Raw genomic sequence first — 14,230 nt, 5'->3', positions numbered from 1 at the left:
AAGTCTCTAGGATGAATCATATAGGCCAAGGTTGTATGCTGAGTAAGCACTGTTCCTGTTGGTAGGACCTCTGTCTCTATAGCTGTAGAATTCAGACTATAGGTAGGGCATGAACCACATAATTTCATGAAGGAATGTGATAATAGTCCTTGAATAAATTCGCTTTACTTAGTTTGTACATGCTGAATGTGCAGAATTGCTGAGTGTTTCTATATTTAAAGTCATGCTTTGGAGTGGTTTTGTCCTTTTTTTTTACTTCTGTGGTTTTACTCTACCAAATAAATCCTAGTTATATACACTTTTTCCAGTTCTGATTTTGGCCTTAGTTTCTGTAAATGCAGTGGGAGAAAAATAAAATATGTTCAGAAATATAACTAAAAAAATGGTAGACACATCAAGAGAACAGATTAAAAAACCATAGGATTTTTTTGTAATCTTTAGTTTTCTTAAATCCATGATCTTCCTGCTCATACACAGTGTAGCTAAAGCTCTAAAGGCAATAGTGAGAGTTTTTGAAGTTGTCTGTCTTAATAGGCTTACTTTAAAAAAGAAGTCATTTAAAAAGTTTTTGAATAAATAACAATAAGCTGGAGAAGAGTAACTGGCTCAAAATCTCTTATAGTCAGCTCTTCTAGTTTTATAGTTCTTTCACTTTTCAGTTGCTGGGAAGTGCCAGATATTGTCTGAAGATAGTAAGTTTGTGTTTTTAAAAGTATTTCCTGAGTGTGTTATTTCAGTGTATTTCTAAAAGGACTTCTAAATGAAGAATTTGAAGTGGTCTTAATGATAATTATTGAATGAAGTTGAGGCTTGAGCTCTTGCTAGTCAATAGGGTTTAACTTTCAAGAAACATTGAAGATTTCAACTTTGTTGTTAAAATAATCTTAAGGAAATACAACTATTGCAGATATTATTAATTTTTTTTGTTAGTTTCAGCACACCAGTCGTAAAGGACAAGTTTCTACCAGGATGTCAAATTTCTACTCCCTACAGCCAGTTCCCTTATTATTTACCACATACTCCAGCAACTCCATTTCAAAATCAAGTTGGCTTGCAGGTAACAATTTTGTCATTTTTAACACATTTTCATTGGGAATTAGTTAGGTAAAATAAATGTGTATATATTTTTTTTCACCTGGTGTTACTGTTCATCTTGCTGGAGGAGTAATGGAAAGTAGTCTAGTATTCCTAAAATAACTTTGTTCATGTGTATGTCTGAATTTAGATGACCTAAGTCAGATGTTGAAAAAATCAATTCAGTTTTGTCAAAATACTAGAGCCTTTATGTCTGCAATCTAAGCCTTTTCAGGTCCTACTTAATGACAGTAAAGCACAAGAGCCTCTATTTTTGTTCTGCAGTGCTTTTACAGTAGTGTTACCCAGTACAGTACCATTAAAGAAAAGCAGTGTGTGTTGAAAACCATGAGTTTGAGGGAGGTAAAAGATTGCATTTCTCCTCCATTTTCTTTTTTTTTTTTTTTAGATTTCACAAATTTTTATACTTTTGTTATGGCCTGACATAATGTAAAAATGGGTTACCTTAGATGTGTTGCATATTCAGGTAGGAACCCTCCTAACTGTAGATAAAACTGGGGGATAAGTTTAAGCTTCCTACTAGATAAGTGTTGACAAATTACTAAATCAAACTTCTATGGCTTGGTGTAGCAGATATGGGCAATGCAGGCTGTTTCAACTTCACACTACTGTAGTCTTTTAGCTAGTAATTAGCTTCAAATAGAAAGGTAGATTATTTCAGTACAGCTCTTAAGTTTCATGCTGAGACTGAAAGTCTCTTGGATAATGTAGTTTCTGATGTTATAAGTAAAGAGGGAGGTGTCTCTAATGATCTGGGAAACCTTAGTAAAGAAGATCCTTTCCTTGATTTCCAGTGTGAGGAGTGTTGGCACTTTTACAAGAGTGCAGATGTCACATGCCAAATGATCAGCGTATGGGGATCTAGCTTTCATTTGGAGTTTCTTTACTGCTTCTAAACATCTTTCTCATCTTCAGAAAGAGCAAGACAACTTAAAGCATTTTAACTTAATGAAAAGTAGAGCTCTTTTAAGTTCTGTTGCATGTACCAATATTTATTTCTTAACCTTTTCAATGTGTACACAGGTTCCAGCTTCTGTGCCTTCGCATGAATGCCTTGTCATCAATGGAAGAGTTTATACAGTGTTAAAGCAAATAGGTAGTGGAGGCTCAAGTAAGGTAAGGTGCTCCTTTGTCCTTTTAGACAGTCACTAATTTACACAGTAGTACAATCTATTGTAAATACACATTGAAATCACCTAATGAGTGCCTAGTGTTAACATGTACACAGTGTTTGACCCAGGGAATCTAGAACTTTGCTGGTTTAGTGCTATGCTTAGACTTTTTCTTCTTGAAGATAATTTCTATGGTAGAGTAAGCATTAAAATTCCTGGTAGAATCAGCTCTTCTGTTGTAAAAGATGTGCTGCATTGTGGACATTCTAATGTGAGAGGCTGTTGTTTAGAGCAGTGTGATTACACTGTTGGGAAATGGGTGACTTGTAAAGTTGATTGAGAGCCTGAAGGAGACAGACCATCTCTTAACTACTTCTGTTACTTGTGTGAGAAGTGGAGTTGTAGCTATGTCTGAAGTGGTTAGTTGCTTTTTACATGGAAATCTGGGGTCATGGGAGCTTAGGAAACAATATTGGCAGAATCTCTTGGATTTGTTATAGTTCCTTTCTTAACAGCATAAGTAGTTTAGCTGGATGCTGTGGGGGATTAAGTCAAAGGCCTTACAGAAGTCCAGATAGATGACATCTCTATCTCTTCCCTTATTCACTGGTGTAGTCCTTCCCTCACAGAACGTCACTGGGTTGGTCAGACAGATTTGCAGGTGGTGAAGCAGTGCTGGCTCTTTCAAATCACCTCCCTGTTCTCCATGGGTTTCAGCATAGCTTCTAGGAGGATGTGTCTTAATGATAGCTAATTTAACTAATTACTTAGAGGTCATTCCCTTTGTGAATCCATGTTGACTGTCTGATCAGTAGTTGCATTTCAGTAGTACCCAGTAGGATATTCTCTGTAATTTTGCCAGCAGCTGAGGTTAGGCTAACAGGTTTGTGGTTTCTTGGGTCTTCCCTCCCACCCTTCTTGTCAATTGGACTAATATTAGCCAGCTTCCAGTCAGCAGGGAGCTCCAGAAAGAGGAGCTCTCTGTGTTGCCAGTGTATGGTTGTAGAATGAGGTAGGATGTCAGGGACTTCTGTGTGTCATTTTCTCATAGTCTGCTTAAAACAAGGCTGAAAATAGAGCAGGGTATGCATGGGGTTTTGTGTTTAAATATTGCCAAGGATGGAGATTTCATAGCATATCTGGACAAGCAGTTTTCCTGTTGGACTGTATGACAAAGAAAAAACCAAAATATCCAATTGTAATTTTCCTTGTGTTAGCTGTGTCCATTGCATCTCATACTTTGGTTCAAGAGGAGTCTGTCATATCTTTCCTTTAAATAGGGAGCAATAGAAGACGGCAATAGAATTTCTTGCAGCCTTCTCATCTTAAGACTGTATGAGATTTTGTGCTCTCAACCTCTTCTAATGTGCCATGTGATCTAACCTCCACATGATTTTGGTGTGACAAAGTGAATGTGTGAGGGCAGATCAAACCTGTATCTCTGGGAGTGTTGTTTCATAATCTTTATCTTGGGCACACTGCAGACTCATGATGTACTACACCTGGTGAAATATAATGTGGCACCAAGATAGCTTCTGATAGAGGGTTGTTTCTGTTGTAACTGGTGTCTTGATTTTTTTTTTCATGCTGACTTGTATGAATTTCTTTGTATTGTTTCTTTCTTTTGAAAATGTAGACTTCTTTTGGTATTCTGGCTGAGTTGAGATGAAGGACCATAGTACATTGGAGTTAGGGATGAATGAAGTTATTAACTGATACTGTTTTGTAGGTGTTTCAAGTACTGAATGACAAGAAGCAGCTGTATGCTGTCAAATATGTGAATCTAGAGGATGCTGATCAACAGACTGTTGAGAGCTATAAGAATGAAATTGCTCATTTGAGCAGACTGCAGCAACATAGTGATAAGATCATCCGCCTTTATGGCTAGTGAGTAAATAACTTTATTTAATCAGTATTTCTCTATAAAAAGATATTTCCTTCACTTTTAACATACATGTTTTATTTTTAGTGAAATTACTGATCAACATATCTACATGGTAATGGAGTGTGGAAATATTGATCTCAATAGCTGGCTTAAAAAGAAAAAAAGGATGGATCCATTGGAGCGAAAGAGCTATTGGAAAAATATGCTGGAAGCTGTTCACACAATCCATGAATATGGTATTCTTAAATAATTCTAGGTATTTGTATAGGATATATGGTAGATAATATGGGTCTGGTTTAATTTTGGAGGTGGTATTTAGTATTGGTGTAATCTTGGTGATCTTCAAAGATGGGTATTTACTGTATTTCAAAAAAAAGCAGTGTAGCAAAAAAACAAGGGAAGTCTTGATCCAGAAATAGACTTAGCCAACTGAAGAAGGATTTCATAAATATCACTGTTTCTGTAATGCTATCTGCTTTCTTGCCACAGCTAGAAAATATTTTCTGCTTTAGACTACATTGTATGCTCCCAATTCCACTTGTTCTCTTAGACTCAAATTTTAGCCACTCAGTCTTTTCAGACATAGCTTTGACATTAATGACAGCTCTATCTACATTTTGACAAAGTGTTTTCAGCTTTCTCCTTGAGTTCTTCAGGCCTTCCTCTCATCTTTACCTATATAATTGTGTATGCATCTATATGCTGTTTGTCTGTATACTATAAAGGAGAGGGCAGACTTAGCTCTTTTCCTGTATAATAATGAAGTGAAGACTAGTATATGTAGTGGAAAGCATCATCTCTTTTCAGGATTAGAGCATTCAATAATATAGCAAACAGCAAAACCTGCTGAAATTCAGGGTGCATACATATGTCTGATGTTTTGAAAGTCAGCAATTTTTGTAAAATAGCAAGGTAGATTGGTTGATTATATAGATGGTAACCAAAATTCATGTTAAATTGTGTAAATTTAACAAATTTAGTTTGTGTGAAGTCAGTTGTGTATATTCCTCAGTGAATGGTACCTTTAATCAGACTAAACAATATAATTCTTTTATTGTAACTACCTTCTTAGCTAATTAAAGGGAGAACTACAGGCATGGACAAGTGACTGAACTACTCCAGAGCAGCAGTCCAGTGTGGCTATGTGCACACAGAGCTGGAGTGTCTCCCAAACTGAGACAAACTGTGCAACTCAAATTGCTTGGAGCTGTTCTGGGGTACCTGCAGGTTTGAATAAGTAGCAATTCTAACTGCAAACTCATGCAACTCTTAACTGTTTAGGAAGAAATGGAAGCACTTTCGTGCAATCTGCAGAGACTCAGATAAAGCCAATCTGCCCCTTCTCTCTGTGCAATGGTTATGGGAATTGAGTAATGCTAAACCTTATAGTAGTAATTTGGATTTACTTTAAACTCTTTTTTACAGGCATCATTCACAGTGATCTGAAACCAGCAAACTTTCTGATAGTTGATGGAATGCTAAAACTGATTGACTTTGGCATTGCAAACCAAATGCAGCCCGATGTGACAAGTATCATTAAAGATTCTCAGGTGAAATAATTCTGGAAAATTCATGTCCATTTTTCTGTGAAGTGCAATAGTACCTGCTGATAATTTTGATTGTAATAACCTTAAGTACTATTTAAATCTTATGCTGAATGGTTTTATATGTGTACATGAATATTCATGTATGTTGGTTTTTACGTGTTTTTAATGAACAGAATAATGGCATTCAGCCTTAATGGAAACAAACTTTTAAGATACTTTTCAGTGTTTTGGGACAGAAATCTAAGTTTTTATTAAGTTAATTAAATTTAATGCATGCTTTACTTAAAATAATATTCTTTGATTTTTATGGCTAGGCTGGCACAATGAATTATATGCCACCTGAAGCAATAGAGGATAGGTCTTCCTATGGAGAAAATGGCAAGCCTCGTTCTAAGGTAGTATGATTTTTTCCTCCTATTACCTTCATGTTAAGAAGGAAGTAATTCAATCATGTATCTTCAGATTAGTTTTTTTTCAAAATCTTCCACTGAAACTTGAACAGAAGAGATATTGTGCCATGATGATGGTGTGCAGAGTTGGAAGGTTTAGCCTAATCTCCCTAATTACCTAAAAGCATTTGGCAGATGCTGTGTAGAAAAATGTAAGTGCTCAATTACTGAGGAAAATTGAAAGTAAAACAGAGGTGCAGGCTTGGGCATTTTAGGGACAAATGTATGAGTTCAGTGTATCCCATTAATTTTTCTCTGCTACAGAGTATTGCGTGTTGTAGAAAATTTTATAACGTAGCCAGGACAATGGAACATGAATGATGAGAAAAGTACTGAAGGGTAAAGCATTTTTCGCATTGGCCGTCAAACTTCAACTGAGGGTTACATGGTTTGGTGAAAAAGTATTTAAAATTCATATGTACTTGCATGGATGTGAAGATTAACTTTTTAACAGTTGAATGGAAGTATTATGTAATGAAATACAATCTTGTCTTCCTAAACGGAGAATACAATATTTTTAAAGCAGATTTCTTTTTTAAGGACAATTTTTTAGCTTTTGTACTTTTAAATTAATACTGCATGCAAAGTGCAGATTTGTTCAGCTCATCTAAACAAAAATCAAACCATTGTGCTAGGAGTCAGGTTCTCTGTATGTATCTTCTCCACTTCCCTCCTCTCCCCCACTCTGTGCTTCTCTAAAAGTACTTCAGCTTCAACAGGACAAGTGCAAAGTTGTCCTGCAAGGAGCAGTCTTGAGTGTCATGGTTGAAATCTGAATCCTTTAAACCCAGGGGAACTGAATTGTGGCTTTCCACTTAGGAGACTTAGTGGTGATCTCTTACCATTTCCTGGATTTAAATGATTTGGTGTGCTTTTAGTTGTGTTTATTTTAAAATCTGAAATTAGAATCTTGCCGTTTGACTTGTTAAGGACTAACTTCATTTTTAAGTTTGTTCTTAAAGTTGATTTTCAAAAATAGTTTAGAAAATAGTTCTTATGAAATGTCAGTGAAGGAAGCCTCATTACTGTCTTAGTAGATAATGGCATGCTGCCTTGGTGATTTTGTGTAATAGTAACAAAGATCCCTTATGTAATAAAAGCTGTACAAATGCATGATAAATTGACTGAAGGGCCCGTTCCTTAAGTGGAGAGTAATCTTTTTTGGGTTTTTTTTTTAATAATAGATAAGTCCCAAAAGTGATGTGTGGTCACTGGGCTGCATTTTGTACTGTATGACATATGGAAGGACTCCGTTTCAGCATATAACAAGTCACATCAATAAAATGCATGCTATTGTTGATCCAAGCTATGAAATAGGGTTCCCAGATATTGCTGAGAAGGATCTTCAAGATGTGCTGAAGGTAACTGTTCCTTTTGTTTTAAATAATGTTCATTTCTTTATTTAAAGCATATTTTCTAAAACGGAATGAGTTGTGCTTGAGAGACTTTTCCCACAAAGAGATGCTCACTGCTACTTGTAGTAACAGGCCTTTTTCCAAAAAAAGAATGAAGCTAGAGCTACTTCATGTAGTTTCCATATTTAAGTCTCTTTTCAGCTCAACACCAGATATGTAAGCACTAACTTAAGTGCTTTGGTTCAACAATCTAAGTTAATACTGTTAATTCCTAGGACAATTCATAATTTATAGGCAAAACATTCTTCCTCTTTTTTCATTTGCAGCGCTGTTTAATAAGGAATCCTAAAGAGAGAATTTCTGTTTCGGAGTTGCTGGTACATCCCTATGTTCAAATTCAAAGCCATTGTCAAACAGGTACATTTATTTTAAAAAACATTTTATTAAATAGTATTTGTAACTGCATTAGAAAACACTTCACTCTTAGAGGTACTATGAGCTTGTTGGCATGACTCAGTTTTGTTTGATGCCTACATCTGCTTCAGAAAAAACTTCAATATTTTAATTTTTAAACCTCTTACAAACTGTTCTGGCAGTTTTTACATTGATCATGTATACAATTTCAGCATAACTATAAATTAACTGCAGGTGTCTCAAATGCAAAAGGAACAACAGAGGAAATGAAACGTATTCTTGGCCAGCTTGTTGGCTTGAATTCTCCCAATTCTATTTCTAGAGCTGCGAGGGTAAGTAAATGGTCTTTTCTATTTTGTGTAGTAGTACCTGTTCATTCAGACAAAGGTTAGAATGTTTGTGAAAGCTGAAACAAGACATATATGAAATCTTTAGCCATAGCTGGGAAAACATTGCTTATCTTAGTGCTTTCATTTGCAAAGATGCAGAATCTCTCTACATTCTTCTGAATTGGAAAGGCTGAAAATTATGCCAGTAATCTTTATCTTTGGTTTTTTCTTTCCTTTCCACCTCCCAGTAGATCTGCTTTGCTTTTAAACTGCCCCCATGTGGGGGCCTTCTAATTTAAGTACCCAATTATCTAAATTGATCTGTTAAGTGTGCACACTTTTGGACTGCAACTGTTTCTGCTTCCTGGAAGTTGCTGAGCTGTTAATGCAGTGCTGTGTGTAAATTAGTTCCTGTGTGTTGAAGTATTGCAGCCTCTCTGTTTATTGCCTGAAAGAGAAGCTTGATAAATCTTCAACTCTGTTCTTTCTACCCGTGTCTCAGAAGTGATGGTGGTAAAGTATACATAAGAGCTAGAGAATGCAAAGCTGCTTTCATGGGAAGGAAAGCAAATTCAATGTTTATTAAATCTTAAAGAGTTCATGCTTACACTTCTAGTTGCACTTGATCTGTTTTAAATGTGAGGGTGAACAAGTCGTTACTCTTCTAACAAAATGGTGATGTGGCTGTTTTTGGGCATCTGAGTATCTTGTGTAAAGTTTGCATGCCCCCAGTACACAAATAACTCTCTCCTTCCATGCTGGGGTTTCCATAGTGGAGACATTTAATAGAGTAAACTCGATTTTTTACATCTCTGCAGCTCATTTGTTGTCTCATGACTTGTGAAGATCTATAGCTTTGCCCACACTGCTAAGTCAGCGTATGTATTTTCCCCTGGGCACTGCACTGCATTACAGCTGGTACAGCTGAGCTGTCTTAAGTGTGTTTTTAGTTTTTGATTTGACAGAGCAATTTTAGTATGGAATATTTCAGTATGTGATGATTTATTTAAAAATAAAATGTTCGTTATGTACCTTGAGTCCATGTGCAGTACAACTGTGTTCACCTGTGTGTTTGTTAACTTTCAGACTTTATATGAACAGTGCAGCAGTGGTAAAACTCTTGATGTATCAGCATTTGCCAAACCCGGGAGTCAAAAAACATGGACAACAAAATGATGTACTACTGTTCAAGAGGCAACAGATGTCTGGTCTGTTCAAAAAGTATTTTGTGCTGCTAGCTTTTAAAAGGACACCCAGCATAAAGTTTGCATTTTTATATGTTCTTTGTGTTCTTTTGATAATGATTGCAGGTCATTAAAAAGAGCTTAATGGAATGAATTTTTACCGTGGACTCTTTCACTCCTTGCATGCTGCTTGGGTTGAGCAACGACAGTGGCTACTTGGTGATTATGGTCTGTGTTACTTACAAAGCACTACAGTGTCTGGAGTACAAAACCAGAATCTTTTAAGATGAGATCTTAAGAGAAGCTAATATAAAAAAGTTCCCAAAAAATGCCAATTGATGTACATGAAAAACATGAAATACCTTTTGAAACATCTCCTCAGGCATTAACAGAGTATTACGCTGTTCTGTCCTTTGCTAACAAATACCTTGGAAATGAACACTGTATAAACCACCAGTTACAATATTAGTAGATGCATGTAAATATCACCCAGTTTTTGAGCTGTTCCTGTGGTTAAGTGTTATGATGGAATCATCAGTACTGTGTTGAACTTACATGAATAAAATGGCTCTTGTATTAAAAATACTATTACAAGTTGAGTCTGCTTTTCAAATTTCAAAATAGAAAATCCTTCAGGATTTACAATGGTAATAAATTACCAATTTGGATTTTAAAAAGCATTAATGCTAAGCATTCTCTAAAATGCAATGAATGTAAGAGAAGGGGATTTTACATGGTTGTTATTGGATTGGTCAGGTTTTAACTGAATTACATTTCTGGTGTGCGTGTATGCTCATACCTGCCCTGCCTTGTTTTGGGTTAGCTGTGATTCTCCATGTTACACAGGGAGAGTGATCAGAGTGGGAATATTCCTGATAAGGAGGAGGGCTGAAGCAGGGGCAGAGAATATGTGCTCCACTGCAGTGTTGGAGCACATGAAACAGCACATCTTCCTAAGAGCAAACCTGGAATGATAAACTTAAGGTGTTGGTATCATTTTCATTACAATTTGTGAAACAAGGTGTGGAATCTCAGTCACCTGTCAGGATGGGGGTAGTTGTCCCAAGTTTCTAGTGAGAAAGGCTTGTTCCCCATAGTGGTGTTGTACTTGCTCATTTTTTTAAAGACTTAGTGCTGCTGCTGCAGAAGTTCAGAGGTATTTCAGGCATAAGGAGTATGCTAATTGTACTTCACCTTTTCTTCATAGTTTGTTATATAGACTTTAAAATTTTCGAAGTAGAAGCCAGTGAAGAAAAAAAAGTTATTGTTCTGCACATTTCATATTCTAAACAGTTTGAGAGACTGCCAAAGTATGGGAACTGAAACACTTGGGCTTTCTCTGGATGGGGGAAAAGAAGTATCAGCCTCTTCAGAGAAAAACCTGTGAAGAAAATCTTTACTCTGCAGAAATGTCTTTTCATAAAATGGAAAGTTTCCAAAGTCCTTACAGAGCTTGAAAAATATTATTTGCAATTATTCTAATGTTACAATTGTCAACTTTTGCTGTTTTACTTCCCTAGTTTGTGTTGAATATTGAGAAGCAGTGCTACATTACTGCACAGCAGTACTATAATAGCTACAGCTATTTTTCTTTTGTAGTGTATGATTTATCATACCTTTCTCTTATTCCATAGCTGTTGAAGAACCCACAGGAAATATAACTGGCATGAGAGGGAGCTTATGAAAGAGTCCTGGGGCTGATAAGAGGCAGTGGGTTGTTATCAGTCTTCCCTTTGAAATAATTTTTTTCCATTGCAGATGGGCACTTGATTTATACTCTTTCCCCACCTCAATGACATGCAGCAGGACATCTGTCTACCTTGGTAGCTGCCACTTACAAGTCTTCAATCTATTCCAGGTTTTTTTTCTGCCTTATAGACAACTATCTCCCTTCTCAGGCTCTGCTGGAGTCTTAAAAGCATAAGTCAATTACAGAAATGTGTGATTAGCTTTAAAGGACAAAAAATAACAGTTTTAACTGTTCGGTAACAGGTAACTGCTGGAAGCTTTTTCAAGGTTACAAAATGTCCATCCTGCTTTACTGTCACCCTCAAGGCTGCATTTCAGGATATGAAACCTAACTGCAGAAGGGTGATTTCCCTTTTCATTTATGAGTGGGTATAGCATGAACTCAGTCTCCAGATTCCTCACAAGGGTAAATGGAGGGGCAGAACTGACCTCTCCTCTGTGGTGATGGGAGCTGAGGGAATGGCAGGAACTGTGTCCGGGGAGGTTTAGGTTGACTATCAAAAAAGGGTTCTTCACCCAAAGGGTGGTTAGGCACTGCAACAGGCTCCCCAGGGAAGTGGTCATAGCACCAAGCCTGACAGAGTCTAAGGAGTGTTTGGACAATGCTCTCAGGCACCTGGTGTGACTCTTGGGGTGTCCTATGTAGGGTTAGGAGCTGGATTTGGTGTTCCTTGTTGGTCCCTTCCACCTCAGGACATTTTCTGATTCCATGATTTTATGACTCTGCATGAACTTTGCCCTGTAAGGTTAGTTGGAATTCAAACACTAGATAGACTTTAAGTTTTGAAGGCTCTGCTCATGCAGTCATTCTTCTTGTGACAACACCTAGAATTGAGTCCTTGACAAGTGCAAGAAAAGGAGGCTGCTTGCATATATGTGTGCTTGAAGGACACTTGACCAAGGAACAAGAAAAATCTATTCACAAATCCATCACCATGGTGCTAGAGGAGTCAAACTCCTGCTTCTCATCTAGTCTTGTGGAAGGCATTCTTAAGATGCTACTGCTGTACAGGTAGCTGTGCAGGAGGGAAATAGTAAAATCCCTAACAGCAGAGTACAGAGCAGAGGGTGTGAGTCTGAAGGTAAGTTGTCAAATTGTCACAATTTCAGCCCCTCCTGTGGGTTTCTACCTGTTAATGGTCGCATGCTAAACAGTTTTAACTCATTCTTGGAGTGGTGATAAGTATCAAGTTAAAAATTCAACAGTTGAAGAAACTTGAGTTCTAGCCCAGGTGTGAAGTCTAGCTTGCTCCCTGAACCCTTCAGCAAGGATCTCTGGCTAATCCTTGCAGGTGCCAGTTATGACAACTCCTTGCTTCTCTCTTCCAGTTGTTTACACTCTTATTGCTTTGCTGCTCACACAAAACTGAGTTCTCAGCAGCAACCAATAAAACAAATATCACCTTTTATTGTATTTCTCTCTTTAACACTTTCATTGCTAAGGCATGTCCTGTTTCAGCTAAGGATAAACTGCTAGTATGGGAGTATTCCCTTCCTGCTTTTCCCAATTTGGTTATCTGTCCCACCTGCCTGGAGCACAAGGCTTGTCAGTCTGTCAGGGAGCTGGTACAGTGTGCCCTTGTTTACTTACTGCTTCACATAAAGTAATTAGGAGATAAATCTTGCAAGATAAAGGCTATAAAGAATGGAGCAGGCACTGCAGCCTGGTTTACTTGTAGGATATAGAGGTGTACACTTGTATGGATGCAGAAGAAGTCTTTATACAGCCTGTCCATAAACTTTCATGGGAGTTGCTGAAATGAAACCTGAGATAAAAATCTGACTCCTCACCTCAATTCCTTCTCTTGGCAGGTAGAATACTCGCAGCTAAACAATGATGCAATTTGAAGATTCTGGCTCTAATCAGATGAATTGCTAAAATCCAGGCAGATTTTGCAATGAAAGATATGACTAATTTGATGTGGAATAGTGGTACCATGTTCTGAACCCTGAATAAACACAAGGAATAGGTCAGTTTTGAACAGTTCTGAACCCCGAATAAACACAAGGACTAGGTCAGTTTTAAAAACTATCTGTCCATTGGCCTTGTATGTTGTAAGGCTCTCTAATTTGTCTCTGTACCTGCTTAGTGTGTATGTTACGTGGTAAGTGCAGAGAATGCTTTGAATTCTTCTTTGTAACATGTTCTGTGTCTGGCTTTTCTGCTATTTTATGTCACTATTGATTGTATTTTTAACTGGCTTTTAATTAGCTATATTTAAGGAAATATTAATTGGATTTGCACTTGCTTCCTTTGTAGTTTTGAATAGACTAAATCTGAGAGGTCCCAAATGATTCTGTTAGCCTAGTCACAGATAAAATATTTCTGTGAGTCTTAGCTCTTTACATTTCTTGTTTGCTTAGAGTTTGTCAGAAAGCTGTTCACTACCATGGATCTGTACAGTGCTGCTTGTGTTCAGTGACTCATTGGGTCATAAAGCTCTTCACTGCTATTGCAGAGTGGCATTGTACTTTAAAATACTCTTATCAGGCATAAAATGTGTGTTAGATTGTTCATGCAATGGGACACATAGTTCTGTGCAGCAGAAGGCAGTGAAGTCCCCTCCAGAGTGGTGGGGAAATGCTAGATTCTGCAGCAGCTGCTCTGTGGTGGAGAGACTCCTGAGCCATCCAGCAGGAAGCCCTCATCAACATGTCAGGAAGGTACCCAGCAGGTCTTGGGTACCTGAATGAAAGGTGAGTGTCTGCCTAAATCTTTCAGTCTGATCTTTGGCCTTAGCAGATGTCCAGCGGTGCAAAGGTGAAGACACTTCCTAACTGCAATGATGGATGCTGAGCAATGCAAATGTGAACAGAGCATTGGTTTTCAGGACAGCAGATGAAGCTTCAAAGAAACCCTGGCTTTTGGCTTGCTGTTTACCATGGGTTAGAGCATGCTCCTGTTGCTGCTCTAGCTTCTCGTCTGGAAAGAAAAGCCAAGTCACATGTATCAATGTTCAGAGCTGAGAAAGTTGGAAATTTTCACGTCAAGCTGTGCTTTGTAAGATATTAGTCTAAGGAACTACTTGAAATTGATGTACCAGTAGCAGCTTTTTAGGGCAGTTGATAAAGCTCTCCAGACCCCAGTGGCTTTGACTGCTGGAGTCTAAA

General features: G+C 37.5%; 1 protein-coding gene across 5 annotated transcripts in view; it reads left to right on the top strand.

The window, feature by feature from the left end:
- The window catches only part of TTK (TTK protein kinase), a 30,556-nt gene extending 20,610 nt beyond the window's left edge, over positions 1–9,946 (top strand). For 4 of the 5 annotated variants that reach the window (XM_039728025.1, XM_039728044.1, XM_039728008.1 and 1 more), the window contains 10 exons: positions 931–1,057; positions 2,119–2,211; positions 3,937–4,094; positions 4,177–4,328; positions 5,518–5,642; positions 5,954–6,034; positions 7,273–7,449; positions 7,770–7,860; positions 8,092–8,189; positions 9,273–9,946. In XM_039728025.1, coding sequence (XP_039583959.1) covers positions 931–1,057; positions 2,119–2,211; positions 3,937–4,094; positions 4,177–4,328; positions 5,518–5,642; positions 5,954–6,034; positions 7,273–7,449; positions 7,770–7,860; positions 8,092–8,189; positions 9,273–9,362 — 1,192 coding nt within the window. In that variant the 3' untranslated portion in view covers positions 9,363–9,946. The remainder of the gene's footprint in view (positions 1–930; positions 1,058–2,118; positions 2,212–3,936; positions 4,095–4,176; positions 4,329–5,517; positions 5,643–5,953; positions 6,035–7,272; positions 7,450–7,769; positions 7,861–8,091; positions 8,190–9,272) is intronic. The other variant, XM_039728016.1, reaches the window with a different exon arrangement.
- Positions 9,947–14,230: the final 4,284 nt, after the last annotated feature.

The sequence above is a fragment of the Passer montanus genome, unplaced genomic scaffold, assembly GCF_014805655.1.
Source record: "Passer montanus isolate IOZ18808 unplaced genomic scaffold, ASM1480565v1 scaffold11, whole genome shotgun sequence".
In the NCBI taxonomy this organism is placed as follows: domain Eukaryota; kingdom Metazoa; phylum Chordata; class Aves; order Passeriformes; family Passeridae; genus Passer; species Passer montanus.
Note: the sequence above shows the minus strand (reverse complement) of the source record. Positions and strands in the feature narration are given on the sequence as shown.